This window comes from Plectropomus leopardus, chromosome 11, assembly GCF_026936395.1.
Source record: "Plectropomus leopardus strain MGB_pleo_1.0 chromosome 11, ASM2693639v1, whole genome shotgun sequence".
Lineage (NCBI taxonomy): Eukaryota > Metazoa > Chordata > Actinopteri > Perciformes > Serranidae > Plectropomus > Plectropomus leopardus.
The window spans coordinates 4,830,788-4,848,779 of record NC_142186.1 but is presented as its reverse complement, the minus strand read 5'-3'; the positions used below and the strand labels follow the sequence as shown (position 1 = coordinate 4,848,779).

Here is a 17,992-nt window from a genome sequence, read left to right as displayed (position 1 = left end):
CCTGATCTGCTCTGCTGTCACATCTAATAGCTCGATCTAGCTCTTCTGAAGGAAAATGACTATTAACCAGCCACATCAAAAGGACACATCAGAGGGAGCGTGTGAGGGAGGGAAAGAGGGAGAGGACGAGAACAAACAGGGCAGCGGAGGGGTGCCCCGACTGTGAGCTCGACTGCAATACCCTTTTAAAGATAAGTTACAGAATGACAGAAAACGTGCAGTGAGGTCGTAGGGTCGTACATGAAGGAACTGTCATCAAACGCTGATCGCAAAAGGCTGTAAACTCTGCTTCTTTTATCCTCCTAGATGCTCAAAAACCTTGATGTCTTTACTGTGACCTCCAGAATAGATTCTTTACACACATTCAAAATGTCTGTTTGACAAAAAAAGCAGCTTGTTGTACCTTTATAACAGTTATGAAAGACAAGCTACTTCCTCTTCACAAGGGCACACAGTGGCACACACACACACACACACACCGGGGGTTTCCCTTTGATACATAAAGTGAGGCATCCTAAAATGTTGAAATCTCTGTTTGAAACCCAATTAAAGAAACATATTTGCAGAATTGGTCCATTTTGTGACACAATCAAGGTGTACAAACATGTACAACAAATTTTACCTGCCCTTCAACATATTGCATCATTAGATTTTCAACAGAAGAAACAGTAACAGACACACAAACACCTGCTCAGCCATCTAAAAATCTAGTTTAAATAATGCTGCCAGTCTGATAGCAAAGGGAGAATGATAGAACAATGAAGCAGCGCATGAATAAATTTCACTCTATGTCATGCCATGTTAGGCTTTCAGACGGCGACACACAGAAACTGAAGGATTCTCCCCAGCCAAAGCTTTCAAGCCTCCTCTTTTATTCAGCAGACAGACGTGAAGCTGGCAGTTTAATCCACACTGCTGGTCTCCGAATAATCATTAAATGGTTTCAGTGATGCAATGCAGGCTTGGGCCAGGCAACAGTCCCTTGGAGTACAAATAAAAAAAAGATTGGACAATATCTGTCAGAAGTCATGCTGGTCATGATTTTGAAATTAGACACAAACAATTTGATGGCCGGTGCAATGAAGAACATTTGCTCTGGTTCAAAGGCTCATTTGAACACAGGTACTTCATTATCTCTGAGGTAAGCTTTGATATGCATATGAGCATATCGTATGTATTCTAGGAAACATGAAATAGTACAAAAGCCGAGCGTGTAAGGAGGCCTATCTTGCAGCAAAGTCTGCTGTCCAACTGTCAGCTGCTGCCTGCCTGCACTAATGTCTGAGACAGTGTGAGGAAACCCTTTTCACACTAGAATTAAAAGCAGCAGCGTGAACCAGGACACTGCCAAAGAATTCAAGGTAAGTCTCACCAACACTTTCAAGGACATACGAATCTGAATACTGAATATCTTCATGCAAAATTGGGAGCACATTACAATCTGAGGACAAATTATGGTTATATAAACTTCAAAAGGATGCTGGGCAAATGTCACCAAATCCTTGATGAATACTGTGCAGGATAAGGCACAAAATGATCACAGTTAAAGGGTAACTTCAGTACTTTTCAACCTGGACCCAATATTCAACAATTTTGTGTTTAAGTGACTAATGGGAACAACAGTCAGAGAGACTGTTGCAGCTGACGGTGGCCACACAGGCTGCAATATAACCAGTCTGAGCACTTTTTCTAAGTGTCTGACTACATTATGGAAAGGACACCACACAGATATTTTTTTGCTAGAGATGCACAATATTGGATTTTTTGCCGATATACCATATGACGATACTTAATACCTCATTAGGCTGATAACCAATATTGATATATCTACATTTTCCCATTTAATTTAAGTGATCATCAAGTCTCTTCTGTACTGGATTTAGCATCATCTTATGCACACTCTTATCGTGATGGCCCACTAGCAGACAGAGACATAATATACAATGCTTTTCACTTTAGGTAACTTATTGTGCAAAACAAGAAAATACTTCCACTTAAGTTTGATGTTTTGTTCATTTTGTCAATTAAAAAAAAAGTGATATCAGCAGAAATGAGCATGTTGACCAATTCCGACTTCCATTTTAAAGCCAATATCTGCCGATACCAATGACACGCCAATATCACCGTGCCTCCTTTTTTGTTAATGAGGAAGATTTCCTTTAGTTTAACCAGAAATAGCCCTGAAACCGCTATCACCAAACCCACCAATATGCACTTAAATACAGTCATTCTATCATCCATTTACACAGTATGATAACCATCTCAGAAAATGCTGCAGTTTCACAGTATCACGGCATTCAGAATTATTATTATCATTCCTAAAGGCCTTTAAAAGAATGAAAATAAAAATATGTTTTGGTTGAATAACTGTTTTATTACTATAATTAAGACATAAAAACAATATTTAATGGAAGTAGGTCCCTTTTGAAAATAATTGAAGTAAGGATATGATTCTCCATCCAGATGTTTTTTTTCCAATATTGTAGTTAAGCAAATGTAGGCCATATGATAATGGTCAACTTTCATATCATGTTATACCTTAAAACCAGTGTATCGGTGCAACCCTAGTTTGGCAAGAGTATTTTCAGAGCCGTTTCCGGTTAAAATTAAAGGTTTCAAAATTTTGCGTCTTAAGTCCCGCAAAACCAGTTGTCGTATGAACAAAGGCCAAAATGCAACATAAGTTCAACATTTCATGGATGAACTGTTGACATGTAAATGGTCATTAAAGCCTGTTTCCCAAATGCCAGCTGCAATGCTCTCACTCAATTCTGGACCAGTTTCAGAAAATGTTGTTCCCATTAATCTCTTATAGGGGTTGACAGATTATCGGCCTGGCCTATTATCTGGGCGGATATTATCTATATTATCTGTATTGGTATTTTACTTTAATGATTGCCAATAAAATTAACTACTGAAAAAGTGTGCACATTACACTCAACTAACACCAGGGAAGGCAGACTGCAATACATGCAAAAAAAAGTGTCAGCATGGAAGGATCTTTTACTTGTAAACCTCAGAGCTATTTTTATTCATTCATTTTTTTATTCAAATTTTTACTGAACTTTATTTTAAAAAAAGTTGCAGGGAACTTGCTGTATATGATGTTGAAAGTTCCAGTTTTGATTAACTATTTGCTAAAGGCATTTAAACAAAGTTTTATGTTGAAGTTTGCTTTATTGCAAATTCTAAATTTGGACACAAATATTTTCATTATTATTGTAAATGCATATCGGGTCTAAATATTACTCATCGAACTCATTAAGTATTAATAATTTGTGCTAGCATCAACCTTGAAAAAACAATATCGGTTGACCCTTAGTCTCTTACATACAAAATCATGGGAAAATAGGGTCCAGGTTGAAAAATAAAGTTACCCGTCAAGTCAGTGACATGCTCTTATTTGTGTGTGGCACATAGTTGGCACACAAGCCCTGTAATCCGTGCCAGTGTTGCTACACTGCATCAAATCAGAGCAGAGGTGAGCTGTGGGTAAACAAAGGAGACATCTGTGTCACAAGGACTTCACCCAGTGCTTCTTTCCGGGTTCCAGCCGCGTCAGATGAAGCTGTCACCATTATCCTCGTTTGCTCTGCTGTGACACCCCCCTCCTCCTCCACCTCCCCCTTCTCCTCCTCCACTGGCTGTTACAACGTTGCACTTTACAATGAACCACAATAGAAACGCAGGCGTCCCTTGGCTCTGAAAAGGTGGGCCTACATTTGGTGCTGTGATCTTAATCATCATGAAAGATGCAATAAAAATGTGTATTTGGAAGCTTCGACAAAATATGTCCAAGATAATTTCAAGATAAGTCTAATCATTAAACACAATAGGCTTAGTACATGTAAGCTTTGTGGCCATTGTCCCCGTTTTGAAGTTCTTGAAAACCAAAACGAAAGGACATTTTTTGATAATATGGGCACGTGACAAAATGTGAAATAACCCGTTTGGTTGACATGTTTAAAAGAAACTTCCTCACAATGCAGCAGGAGCTCACTGCAATTGTAGCAGGCTGTCTTAGCTCAAAGAAGCTCTGTGTGTGTGTGTGTGTGTGTGTGTGTGTGTGTGTGTGTGTGTACTCACCAGGGGTCAAACTCGTGAATGATGCTCTCGAAGCGAATGACAGCGAAGAGCCTGGAGCTGAAACCGGCGAGCCAGGCCAGGAACAGGATGGTAAAAGACAGCAAGGACTGCCACCCAGCCGGCTGCGACAGGCCGCCGGACAGACCTCCTCCTCCGCCTCCTCCTCCAGCCCCGGCGTTACTGCCTCTCTCCGCCACCGCCGTACTGCTGCGCCCGTTCCCCGAGTACGACGCTCCGGAGTTGAGCGAGGATTTGTGTTTGTTGTCGGCAACCGGGTGATGCTCCGCCATATTCTACGTCAGTCCCGTCGTGGCAAAGCAAGCGAAAGCTATCTGGTATCACACGGGAAAGAAAAGCCCCCCTTTTTCCTTTTCGCTGCCACGCTCCACTTCCGAAACCACTTGCACCACCTTCCCAATGCGCCCCGCACCCCCCAAAATACCGGCTGTGATCACAAACTTTCCAACCTTGCTTCCCACCGACCGCAAAACCAGCTAAATAATCCCAGGGAGTCACATAGCAGCACGGTTTTGCAGACACATGCGGCTCGAGCAGTTCCTCCTTCCTTCCTTGGAGCTGGATGAAATGGGCGGGAGCTGCGCGTGGAGCAGGAAGAGCTGTCAACCTCTCACAGCGAGACAGGTACAGCCAAGAGGGACACGGCGCCGGGAGAAGTCCAATCCCACGGTAGAGCGACTTTGACGTACAGCAGAAGCGACCAATGGCAGAAGAGCTGCCTGACCGCTGAAGACGCTCTGCCGCGAGAGCGAAGTGAAGATGTCGGGTGACAGGCAGCGGGAAGAGCGTATGGCACGCGAACAGCGCAGGGTCGCCGGAGTCGCATGAGCCAATGAAATAAATGAATTTCACTGAAAATATTGAATAAATTAACAGAACAAGAGCTGTGACAGGAGGGGGGCTCTGTGCCAACTTTAGGCCCTGACTGAAGCCAGCGGTAAGTTCCTCACCCCAGCCGAAATTAGCTGCAATCCCCATTGAAGGTAGGCTAACTATAACATTAAGCTATCTGTCGAAACCTGCAAGAAGTTTATGCTAAATAACCATGTTTGATTCCACTTTCTAATTAGCCACCATTTGTTAAAGATTTCTAAGTCATAATTGGCAGCTTTATTGTGGTTATTAAGCATTTACTAAGGTTTATTAAACCTTTGAAGCTTGAGCAAATTAGCTTGATTTCTGTCAAAAACATGGGCTTAAATTACTAGTTATGAGTTCCAAGAACTTGACCTGAAATGAAGCAAAAAATGGAAAAAACGAAGGGGGAAAAACCCCAAATAAAACAAAACAAAATAAGAAATGAATATAAAGATAAAATAGTTCGTAATAATTGAAATAATAATAATTATGAATGTAGTTTTCTGGACATTTTCCCATTTTTTAGTATTGTCTGCTAATATTTTGTCTCTTTTTTAAACAATTTATGAGGCTGTTTTCATTTCCTAATTTCTTGCCATTTGTGGGACATTTCTTGTCAAGTTGCTCATTTCCTTTTTAGCCATTTAAAAAAAAAAAAAAAAAAAAAAACCTATTTGCTCAGGTTTCAAAGGTTTAAATGCTTCTGAAAGGCATCTGAACGCAGCACAAGAAAACTGATGTGGTTTTGGGTTTCAAGAGGTCAAACAATTGAGATTGTGCAAATGGTGACAGTGCCAGATGTAAGCATTTATGGCGTTCTCTTCGATTTATAACATTATTTAGCTCAGTAGGTGAGCTAGCAGTAGATGCACGCTTGCTTCTGCACTGTGATACAGTTGGGGTATATAGTTCAGGTAGAAGAAAATAGCTCCTACATGAAACTGCTCACACAAACTACACCCACCAATGTATCACAATGCAGATGGAAGCATGCAGCTACTGCTAGCTGCTAGCTCACCTGGCACTATTAAGCTAGCTTAATGGCTAACTTTGGCTTGGCTAACTTTACAGGTCAGCCAAGCAGGACGCCATTAATGTTTACATCTTGCGCCGTCACAAGCCTTTCATCCATGAAGAGATGCATACTTGCTTCTGCTCTGTGATTCGGTTTTCAGGTGTTTTTTGGCAAAAAGAAAGTAGTTCTTACATGAAACTGCTCATGATTTTTTGAAAGAGACATTGCTATTGAGTTTTTCAAATTTAACTTTTTGGTGCTTTGAGCACCACAAGCCAAGTGCCATATATTTCCATTATATTAGAGAGAAGGCAAACATCTCTACGGCTGATAGCTCTAACACTCGCCATATTATACCCATCACACCAAAATAATGTAGATCAATAAACAGCACTGAAGGTAAAAGAATAAAATATGTGTTTTTGATTTGGGGGTGAGCTGTCCCTTAAAGGAAACATTCTATCCTGACAGCAGCTGCATATCTCATAATCTCATACCTATGAACAGGTCAGGCTGCTTTTCCTTCATATATAAAAACAGGTCATGTTTTTCTGCAAGTGAGGATTAGAAAGAGACTGAGAACTTTTTGTGGCAAATAACATCAATGGCAAAATCTCAAAATTTCTTGGAGTACCTCATTCAGTAACTGTTCTCGCATTAAGTACCTTCTTTTTCATTGATATATCTGCAAAACACACACAATCATCTTCATGCAAAATAAACTGTATTACTGCAGAAGAAATGAGGTAGAAATCTGAACATTGACCTGTATCAACTTGCATATCTCATATCCCAAACTCAGCTCTGCTCTGATCATATGCAAGGTAGCATAGTCAAAGTTGTTCATATACTTCTGCCCAAGTCCACAAAACTAATTAAAGTGCAGTAAATGTGCAAGATGAAGAGGTTAAACTATCTAAATGCAAATGTCCCATCCTCCTATCTTTCACATCTGTAAAACTGAAATAGACTTCTGAGAAAAAGAAAAAAAACAAGATAAAAGTTATAGATCATAGATTATATTCAAAGGACACATAGACTGAAAATGCAACTGAAAATGTTCTCACTTACACTCAGTTTACATACTGTGGTGTATGTGAAAATAACACAGAAGATAGATTGGTTTCATTTTTCACATCAGTTGCTCAACAAATCTTATTTTAGAAACTTTTTATTAATATGCAGGCCTGAGCTTTAATCTACAACAGCTTAACTTTATAGCCCTTAACACTACACCTATTAAAACTAGAAGTGTCAGTTTCTTTATTTATATCCCCTTTGGATTTAATGCAGCTTCTGTATTTTATACCAATCGGTAAAATATCTTGCATCAATGCAAAAACAAAAAAAGGCCTTAAAATATCATTCACACATCAAATTTTTGAAGCACCCTTATGAAAAGACTGATAACATGTTTAACTACACATGCCATGAATCACCACTGTACTAATCCCACATTACATGTTTTTAACAGTGGCAGCAATTAGAGTAACTAATGAAGTGGTGGAAAGTGACCTTTACAACTAATGAGACAAATCTGTTAATTTGTCATTTCATTCATCTGTGCACCATGCACTGGTGCACTTTCAGAATTATCTCACTACTGAAAGACTTGACGCAGTTTGTGGTGAGCTGCATCCATGCTCCAGGAGCAGCGGTAAACCATCGATGTGTGCTCAAGTGAAGGTGTGACAAAAACTGTCGTGGTTTCAGTTGCATGAGATCACTCATCCTGTCAAGATGCAAGCATTTGAGTCAAATCTAGCATTTATACATCCTGTTCAACTTCACTGATTCTACATGCATACATTAAGATATTACTGGATTTTTTTTGTGTGTGTGGGTGTGTGCGTACAATATTTGCATGGTTAAATGTTGTTCTCCCCTATTCCCTGTTCAAATTTCGATTATTCTTGGTAACAAATATAAAACCTGAGAATGTGTGGTTCCTGTGTGTTCCTCTGTGCTGCTAAAGAACTGCCTCTTAAACCTGACAGGTGGATCATTCCATTTGTCCCTCGCTGTAACTGCCCTCAACTCAAAAATGTGATACTTGATCACATTCTCATTCTTGATCACGCATTTTAGACCATAAAAATGTACTTCTGTCCAGTATAGCCAGTGATTATTAGGCAGAAACATTAATAGGAATCATCATCTTAGATCATAATCAATGCATGGTGGGTTACTTCCCCAACAAGTAGCCTCAAATGAACAACATTGCCTTAAGAAGACAAATGGAAAATAGCAACATGTCTTTGAAGCACCAAGTATGGTTCTTCCTCAACCTTGTTTTTTTATTTAAAATTCAAAATCCTACATTATGTCATTGCGGGATTTTGTGGCATCCAATAGAGATATTGCAACCATTTATAACTGTATTAGATAACTTACTTTACAAGTGATTTTTGCACACAAACCATATGAAAATATACAGGTGAAGCTGAAACATTTAGTTGATTACTTAGAAAATAAATTGGCAACTATTTTTTATAATTGTTTATATTTTGCAGCTTCTCATGTGTACTTTATGTATGAGGAATTGCTACTTTTTCTTTAATGATTTAATTACATGTCTACATGAGTTTCACTACTGTAGAAGTTCTTACAACCTTTTTTGGTGTTATGTCATTTTCATTTAAGAAAATGTTGCTGCACAAGGCCCATTCTTTTAGATAAATAGTATCTTAGGTGTAAGGTGGTGTATTTCTTATTTATTATGCATACGTTCTCTGATTTTTTGTTTTTCTTTTTAACCCTTTAAGACCTGCACTGTCACCTGAACGTCTAAACCCGTGTAACCTGCAAAAAAAGGTTTAAATTATTTTGAAAAACTTTGGAAAAACAATGCAATGAGCAGCTTTAGAGAAATGTCCCACAAATTGCAAAAAGAGTTATTCTACAAAATAAATCTTTTCATCATTTTCATGTTTGTTTTTATTTTTTACTTTTCTTTTTTTCAGGTAATTTTCTTTGTAAATTTTTGCAATTTTTTTGGTAAGTTGCTCATTGTCTTCTTCCTCTTGTGGCTTTAAAAGAAATCAAGAGGATTTGCTCAGGCTTTAAAGGGTTCGGGCCATTTCAGGATGCAACACTCTGCAAGGCTGTACACATGTACAGTGGCTGAGAACATCAGAGATTGATTGTGTGTATAATGACCATCTAAAAGGCAAACTGGCCTCTGTGAGAGACAGAAGTGTGGAAGATGCAGACATTTGAGCCTCCTTATTTGTTCATCAGCTGGATTTGTACACACGATGCCCCTCACACACACCAGCTGGCCAAAATGCAAATAATGTGCAATAAATAGACTTGAAATTGAGCAGTACTGAAAGTAGAGGATTCATGGGTGGGCAGTTTTGTTCAAATCCTCCGGTTTTAGAGAATCATTACTATCCGTGCTGATGTAATTTCATTCAGCAACTAATGCAAGGACAATTATGTCAAGGCCTGATTCATTTCTGTACAACCATATGGGCTTAATTAATTTACTGATATGAGCCCAATCCTATAATTTAGTACATTAACCCATGTTTCTTTGTCCCCATGGAGCAACACCAGCTTTATTGGCTATATTGCCTAATTAGATAAAATGTACCAGAAGAGGGTAGAATATTTGTGCTCTTTAAGAAAATTAACAGACTCTAGTAGCTTGAAATGATTAATAGTAATGAATAGAATAAAATGCTTGCAGAAACTGAGTACATGAACAGTTTGGTTTGTTGCCTCCACTAATGTCAAATGCAAAAGCCACAGTCTGTTCACCCTGCTGCCATCTGGAAAAAGATACAAGTATCCACTGCAGAACCACCAGACTACGGAGCAGCTTCTTTCAACCAGGCTGTGAGACTTAGAAACTCCTCTTTCGACACCAAAAGATTTAGCAAGATTTAGGGACAGATTTTAATGTATTTTTTTTCTTGAACTACATTAAAAAAATTATGTGGGCTACTTATGAACTGAACATGCAGAAATGAGGGAAGATATCACAGACTAAATCCAAGGATCAAACAGTCAGAACCGCAGCAGGAAAAGAAGACAACCTGACAGAAGTACAAGGCACGAAACTCAAGGCGGGGATTGTTTCATGCAGGTGCAACAGGGTCGACCGGGAGCAGTTTAGTGTATTTTAGTTTCATTTGCATATAGAAAAGACAGAAAAGAAAAATAAAAAACATTTAAACACGGTGCAGGAGAGGATAGAAGCCAAAAATGGCTTACAGATTTACCTCCCTACTGAATAACTAATATCATTCAAAAAGAAAAAAAGATTGCATAACTGATCATAATTTTATGAGACTAAGCAGAATCTAAAACGGATAAAAAAAATGTACAAATGTCAAAGGTTTGTGTTTAAAAAGTGAAATGCATTACAAATGACTCAATGAAGTGTTAGAGTCCTTTTCAAATATTTTTTGAATAACGATAAAGTAGATGTTGATGTTGTAGTGATGGTCCTCTGTATTTCAATAAATATTTATTAACCCTTTAAAAGCTGGGCAGGTTTTTGTAATTATTACAGAATTATCCAAAAATAGGGGGAAAATGTCCAGAAAACTATATTATATTCTAATAATTTTCTAGTTGTTAATAATAATAGTAATAATAAAGGGCTTTATTTGTATAGCATCTTTCATACAAGAAATGCAGGTCAGCGTCCTTTACAATACAAGTGCTTCACATGAAAAAAAATAGAAAAGATAAAGATTTAATAAAACTTGCATGTAGAAATAAAATAAAATCAGAGTGGAATACATAGAATGCATCTTTGCATGGATAAAACCCTCTTGATAATACAAGTAAAACTAAGATAAAAATTGAACCCATTTATTAAATATTAATGCAAATAAAGCTAGTGTATAAAATGCATTAAAGTAAGAAAAAGGAAAATACAACATTTTAAAGAGCTGCAGCAGTTCATAAGTGTGAAGCACTTTTGGTTATGTTACAGAAAAAATAAAAAATATATTAAATTTTATATATATATATATAATTTCACCCCTATTCAAAAATTGGACACCCTGTGAATAAGCGCATCTTAAAGAGCTGTTTGAAAGAGCGATAAAGTCACTTTTTACAATACCAGCACACCTTTAGAGGATCATTAGCACTGCTGCTGCTACAGTTGACCTTGACAGAGGGATGTTTGTCCATGATGGACAGGTCTGTGAGTGGCGTTACCCCAAGTCGCCAAAGGAGCTGTTGGACCTTGAGCTAAGAGATGGAGGGGTCCAAGATGCTTCAGCAGGGCAGAGACCCCATCAGACCTGTCAGACTTCTGACTTTAATGAAGATCAGACTCAGTTCAAGGAGTCAAACTAAAAAAAAAAAAGTGTTGCTCAACTGAATGTTGCTGCAACAGTGTGACAAGGCATTTTGTAAAGCTATCTGTCCTCTTGGCGACTTCCCTACTTACCAATAACCCCAAAAGAAGCTTGCTAATTGGTCTCAATCAATTCATATATCAGAAATAAATGGAGGAAACAAAAGATCCCAGCAGGTGTATACATTTCTGTGGTTTTGAGGACATTCAGGACAGTGTATTATTCAGTCTAGCTTTCCTTATGTTCCAAGCTGTAGAAATGAAAGTAGCCCATATTTTGCCACTAAGTCCAACTTCTCCAAAATAGAATAATTAATATAAAATAATCTCCAAAATAAAATAATTCAGGATTTTAGTTTCGTCTTCTTACAAAGGTACGCGCAGGTTATCACATGATGAGATATCGAATTTGGAAATTCAGGAAAGTGCATTAGAGCACAAGCTGAGACGGTCATGAGCTCTGGCAAGCGTGCACTGCTACATCCTCCCAAACAAATGTTCATCCAGGTTAAATAGGACATTTTTCTCAAGCCAAAAAAAAAGCCTAAAATAACTGCTGGTAAAACCATTTCATTCATAGTATCCACACACCAGAATGTAATATTTGATTTTGAAATATATATGAATTATAAATCATTTTTGTTATTGACAAAACAAATATTTACATAATTTACATACACATATTCTCATCCGTATATATTTCAATTTCTCAATCACTTCATACATCAGAAATAAGTGGAGAGAAAAAAGCCCCAACACTAAAAACAACACAGTGCAAGGTTGTAGACAGCATCTTATGAATGTTTGTTTATTAATAAGTTGAAATCAGGAGAAAATGTCTCTGTGAGACCAGTTCTGGACTCACACTAAAATGGAAGAAATAGTGGGTCTAAGTAGATACCAGACCCCCCTGTTACTATGATCCTGTAGTTGGACTCAGGATGTATGCATAAAATGTTTCCCCTGTTGTTTTGTTTTTATTTCCCACCTGGATTTATTTCTTTATTTTTGCTGGATTTATGTACCAGAGTGCCAACCATATCTTAAAAAATGATCATGCGTTCCCTGGAAATATATATGTAAGATATATGTCTGCCATGTAGCAATCCTTTCAAAAATGAATAAAAATGTTTTAATACATTTATAAAAGAAGTGGATGGACTGTTGTGGGTCAGGTGTTAGATAACACAAGCTTAGTGTTATCTAACAGACAGTCATTGATATTTGCGCTGTTGCCAAGCAACAACTCATCCTCAGAGGCAAACAACAACTCATCTCAACTTCTTGCAGAAAAAAGATCCGATATTGCCACCCTCTTCTGTAGACTAGTAACTTCTAAATTAGTAAATGCATTCATTAAACAGAGTTCCCACACATTTTCATGGACAAAATTTCAAATATTTTCCATGACTTTTTGTTACATCAACTACCACAGAAAAAAAGTTATATTAGGGGTGGGGAAAAACGTCAATACAGCATAGTATCGCAATGTTTTTGCATGGCAGTATCATATCAATACACAGACGCAAACAAAAGTATTGGTTTTTTACATTTAAATTACTAATATAAGTACAAATAAAACTTTTGGAAGCCTTCTAAATAATAGAATCAGTTTCTTTTTAACTCTGCTAGATAACATTTGCTGCAATAAAAATGACTGAAGTAAAAACTTTATCTTTAAAACTTAATTTCATCGGGAAAAAAACATGTTGAAAAAGTTTTCCTTTGGGAACATAATTAACAGTTGGAAAAAAAGTAATAAATAAAAAAAATCGCAAAATATCACAATACTCAACATATTGCAACAAGTTTAAAATTATAATAATATTGTATTGTGTTGTAATTATCGCAATATATTGGGGTCTCTGGTGATTTTTACCCCTAGAATACTGTACCAATTTCATTACACACAACAACAACTCTACAGCTTTTCCAAAACTTTCAATAAGTTTGATTAATTCCATTACTTTTCCAGGCCTGGAAAATAAGATTGAGAATTTTCAGGATTTCTTTTCCAGGTTTTCCATGATGGTGGGGACCGTGATTAAAAGATGCTGGGCTGCCTCAACTCCAGCTGATGTGCAGGGGCATAAGGAAAGAATGATTTATCTCATGCTGACAGTCTGTCTGTGGGGTAACCCTACAACAAATCCTGGCAATGCAGATCACATTAATGTGTTAATAAGAAAGTGATCATCGCAGTGACAACGTGAAAGAGCATGTAGCACCAGGGGAAGCTTGCCCTGCGCAAGGTGACTGTAGTTACCCCAGACATCCTCCATCGGGGAGAGGCAAAGGATTCCCTGCATCCTGCTTATGATATTTGTTGCTTATTTGAAATTTTTGGAGGAATACTGTGACATTGTGTGTCAGACTAAAGGTTTTTGAGGCTGCTGTCTCATTAGCTACTGTGTATGGGTTGTAAGGCTTGGTTAAAAGTGCCATTAAAGTGTTGAATCTCTCGATATGACTGAGGTGAAATACCTATTAGGGTGGGGTCTACTACACCTAACCTAACCTGTCTGATGGGGCAGGAGGACTCGATTCAGTGTAAGCTTTACAAAGAGAGAAGCAGGGCAGGTTTCTGACAAAGATGCAGCACAGCAGGCTTGATGACCCCTTGTGGTGTTTTCTTGAAATGACAAGAATTCAATTGTTTTATTTGTTTATGTGAATAAAGTAACTCATTAATCTCCATGGGATCAGTACTGTGATCACTACATACTTAAGGTGCTTCATCATTCAAGACCTTCTTTTTCCTTTTATTTCTTTAACCTTTTCAATTTATGTTTGATTTATTTTATTTTCCCTTATTTGTGGATTTATCACTTCTGTTGTTGTTTTTAATCTATTTCTTTGTATAATTGTTATGATATTGGCATTTTAGGTGTTGCATCTTGTGTTATTTGTTTTAATTTTATCCTATCCTACCCTAGTTTTGTCTTGCTCGTGTTCAATAGGACTGTTTACATTTGGAAAGTAGTCTATCAGTCTATACGGATGGGTGATGTGAAAATTAAGGTATTATCTGCAATTATCCTGCATTAGATTACCTGCTCTGTTCCATCATAACTACTCCTGTCCTTTTAACCTCCGTTTACCTGCTGAAGTTCCTTTGAAGAGCCAATACAACGCATAAAAAACTGCCATATTGCAGCTGCTATCGTGTCACTAAAAGGTTGTTTCTGCCTTAAAATGACTTGTTTCATTCATAGTGATATTTGACAGATTATAGCCCACCCAGTCCTTTTTTACCTGTTTAAATACCTTTAAAGGGCCAATGCAATGCATAACATAATACAATTGAATATGATATATATTATATTATATAAATAATATAATACAATTTTCAACTTGCCAAAAAGTGATTGCTATCTTGCCATTGAAAGATTAGATAAGATCAATTTCTGCTGCAAAATGACTAGATTTAATTCACACTGACTATATTTGACAGACTGTAACTCACCCAGTCTTCTTACGCCTGTTAAAATACCTTTAAAAGACCAATGCAACAAATAAAAGGCAATTTTCAACTTACCAAAAAGTGATTGCAACTGCTCTTTTGTCACTGAAAAGTTGTTTCTGTCTCAAAATGACTAGATTCTTTGGGGTTTTATTTGACTAATTGTAATCACTCCAGTCATTTTGACCTGACCCATACTTTTAAAGAGACGATGCAATGTATAAAATGCAGTTTTCAACTTGCCAAAAAGTGATTGCAGCTGTTATCTCGCCACTGAAAGGTTGTGTCTGCCTCAGAATGACTAGGTTGAACTCACAGTGACTATATTTAATAGGTGATACAGCTTTAACAGGGTGCGCGCGCTCCCGCGGACGGCAATCAGTTTTTTTGGGGCATGACACCGGAAGTCACGTGCATAGTTCACGCAAAGCATCATGGGGGCTAGGAATAAGGTAGATAAATACAATTTTCTATACATTATATTAATTTGAATTCATTTTAAAACAATTATGTATTGACTTTGAAATGTGTGCTGTGTGTTTTGTTGATTTCCTCTTCATATAACAAAATATCTGTCGTCACTTTTACGCGGGAGGTCAAAGGTTACTAACAAAATGGCTGCACACAGCGCCACCGTTAACAGAGTAACATCAGCAGTCGCACAGAGAGGATATATTTGGAGGTTTTGATGCACCGCGACCGTAGCAGTCATTAGACGGACATATTGTGCTCCAGATATCACCGAGTGCAGGTCATTACCGACCTGTATGTGTGGGTAATGTGGGTACAACAAAAACACGACAGCAGTCTGCGGGGACATACACCGAACATAAAGCAGTCATTACAGAGAGTCCAGCGTTAGTACCGGGCTGGTGGGTGTATCTGAGTCCCATCCTAGCTATTTTGTTACATATTGCAAGCGTTTTTGTTAATGTCGGGGTAACATTAGAGGGTATATTTTTTCTTTGTTACTTTTTGCAGTGTGGCAAATGCACGAGCTTGCTGAATGTTGAGTAAAGTCGCCGAACAGTGAAGAGGAAGCATCACGGAGCAGTGTTTTGACATGATAAAACTTCAGTAAGGACACTCCGACAAGAAACGAGGATGAACCGGAAGAAGGATAAAGGATTTGAGAGCCCGCGACCCTTTAAATTATAAGTATTCTTTGTATTATTCTCTCCGTGTTGGCGTGAAATGAATGAAATGCTTTGCAGTCGTGTCATATTGTTGTGCAAAGGTAAAGTTAACATAACATTAGCAGCAGTTGCACCACTGAGTGCACGCAGTAACGTTACATCAAGTTTAAAAAACAGTTCTCCACTTATTGAATGCGATAAAATAACTAGTCTCATTCATGTCAAATATTTACCTTATTGTTCTGTCATTGCTTTTACGACCCACCAGGTGGTGTGCATCAACAACATCAACTTCCAGAGGAAGTCTGTCATTGTGAGTACAGAGGTTACAGTAAACCAAAAACAATATAAAACAGCTCCACAGGCTAATAAATGTCTAACACTGAACCAAGTTGCACCCTATCCAGTCATTGCGCCCCTTGTAAAATTATAGCTACCCACCTACACATATTTGCACAGCACACTCATTTAACAAGAGAGAACAATAATAATAATAATAATATTAATAATAATACATTTTATATAGAGAGCTTTTTTTCAGGGTATTAAAAGACACTTCACATCCACTAGGGGATTTTAAGGACACTGGGAAAAGCCTCTTTAGAAACTTGCTCCTGTGTTTAGAAATGTTAACGTGCTTCCACTTGGTACTTTAACTTAAACGTTGTGTGCACTGTAGCGATGCATCTGTCTGTAACTAATTGCTCTTATATTGTACGTTGTCCGAAACAGGTTTCTCTTGAGAATGAGACCCTGTGTCTCAATGACCTGTATAAATAAAGGTTGAATAAAAATAAAAACATAATTTAAAATTATCTTAGAAAACACCTTTAAATATATGTAACACACATCATTAGTCACACATGAAAAGCAATAATGATAATGTGTGGTTTGCTCAGTGATTTAAACAGGGACAAGGATGCAGTCTCAAATGTGTGGAATATAATCAGCAACATTTACTCCTATCAGCTTACATTCAGAACTCAAGCTTTTTGAATAATTAGTTCAATGATTCCTCATTTATGTTTATTAGATAATATGTAGGCCTATGTGTCAGACTTAAGCCTGTTACTGTGTTATGGCCTTACAAAAGTATGTGAATCGTAAGTCACAAGGACATTGAGATACTTTGCAGCTGTTATAAATCCAGCAGAGCTACTAATGTTTGCAACCTTGTTGGGTGAAAAAAAAACTTTAATGCAGTTCATGTTATTCAGACAGTGAAAATCACTTTAACTAATTGTAGTATATTTTCACCAACTTCTTCTCTCGTTTGCATCCCTCAGGGCTTTGTTGAGCTGACCATTTTCCCCACCGTGGTCAACCTGAACAGGATCAAGCTTAACAGCAAACAATGCCGCATCTACAGGGTTCGAGTCAATGAACTTGAAGCCCCATTCATTTACAACGACCCCACACTGGAGGTGTGCCACCATGAGTCCAAGCAGTGAGTATGTCAGTGCACTTTGCACTGTCTTGGATGCACATTTTGGTAGAATATAGTATTACAAAATCATAGGTCGTAATATATGCCGTAGTCTTCTGAGTGTTAGTCAACAAATACAATTCTGCTGTGTCTCAGTAGATCTGTCCAATCAAAATTGTCTTCTGACTTTGCTTGTAAGTAGACAATGTTAGCAACATTTATGTGTTGTGTAGTTTCACAAAAGGCCAAAAACATCAGCTCAAATAATCCTTTATTTTTCTGCCTAATCTGCTTCAGTATCAAACCCAAATCAAGCCATCAAGACACATTTATTTGAAAACATTTTTGCATGAATAACTTGAAACATTGGATTCATTACTAGTCTTTTAGCTATTTAGGTTTTTTACCATCCAAAACTCAACAGGTTTGACACGTTAGATTTCAGTGATGTGATAAAATATGTGAGGCACTAGACATTTAGTGGAGACATGATCATATTGTGTAAATGGTTTGTGTGTCTACGTAGGAGGAACCTCAACTATTTCTCCAGTGCCTACACAGCAGCAGTGAGTGCTGTGGACCCTGATGCGGGACATGGGGAGCTGGTCATCAAAGTGCCCTCTGAACTCTGGAAACAAGGAGATGGTAAGAAGGTTACATAAGGCTA

General features: G+C 37.7%; 2 protein-coding genes across 5 annotated transcripts in view; one reads left to right on the top strand and one right to left on the bottom strand.

Moving 5' to 3' along the window:
• The window catches only part of LOC121945994 (dolichyl-diphosphooligosaccharide--protein glycosyltransferase subunit STT3B-like), a 74,457-nt gene extending 69,808 nt beyond the window's left edge, over positions 1–4,649 (bottom strand). The window contains exon 1 of the mRNA XM_042490385.2: positions 4,087–4,649. Within this exon, the coding sequence (XP_042346319.1) occupies positions 4,087–4,376 (290 nt within the window). The 5' untranslated portion in view covers positions 4,377–4,649. The remainder of the gene's footprint in view (positions 1–4,086) is intronic.
• Positions 4,650–4,722: 73 nt separating this feature from the next.
• taf2 (TAF2 RNA polymerase II, TATA box binding protein (TBP)-associated factor) overlaps positions 4,723–17,992 on the top strand; it is a 42,251-nt gene continuing 28,981 nt past the window's right edge. Inside the window, exons 1-5 of one of the 4 annotated variants that reach the window (XM_088084989.1) lie at positions 4,723–5,041; positions 15,745–15,917; positions 16,158–16,212; positions 17,186–17,346; positions 17,852–17,970. In XM_088084989.1, coding sequence (XP_087941115.1) covers positions 15,868–15,917; positions 16,158–16,212; positions 17,186–17,346; positions 17,852–17,970 — 385 coding nt within the window. In that variant the 5' untranslated portion in view covers positions 4,723–5,041; positions 15,745–15,867. Of the gene's footprint in view, positions 5,042–15,364; positions 15,636–15,744; positions 15,918–16,157; positions 16,213–17,185; positions 17,347–17,851; positions 17,971–17,992 lie in introns of those variants that run through there. The other 3 variants (XM_042490669.2, XM_042490668.2, XM_042490670.2) reach the window with 3 other exon arrangements.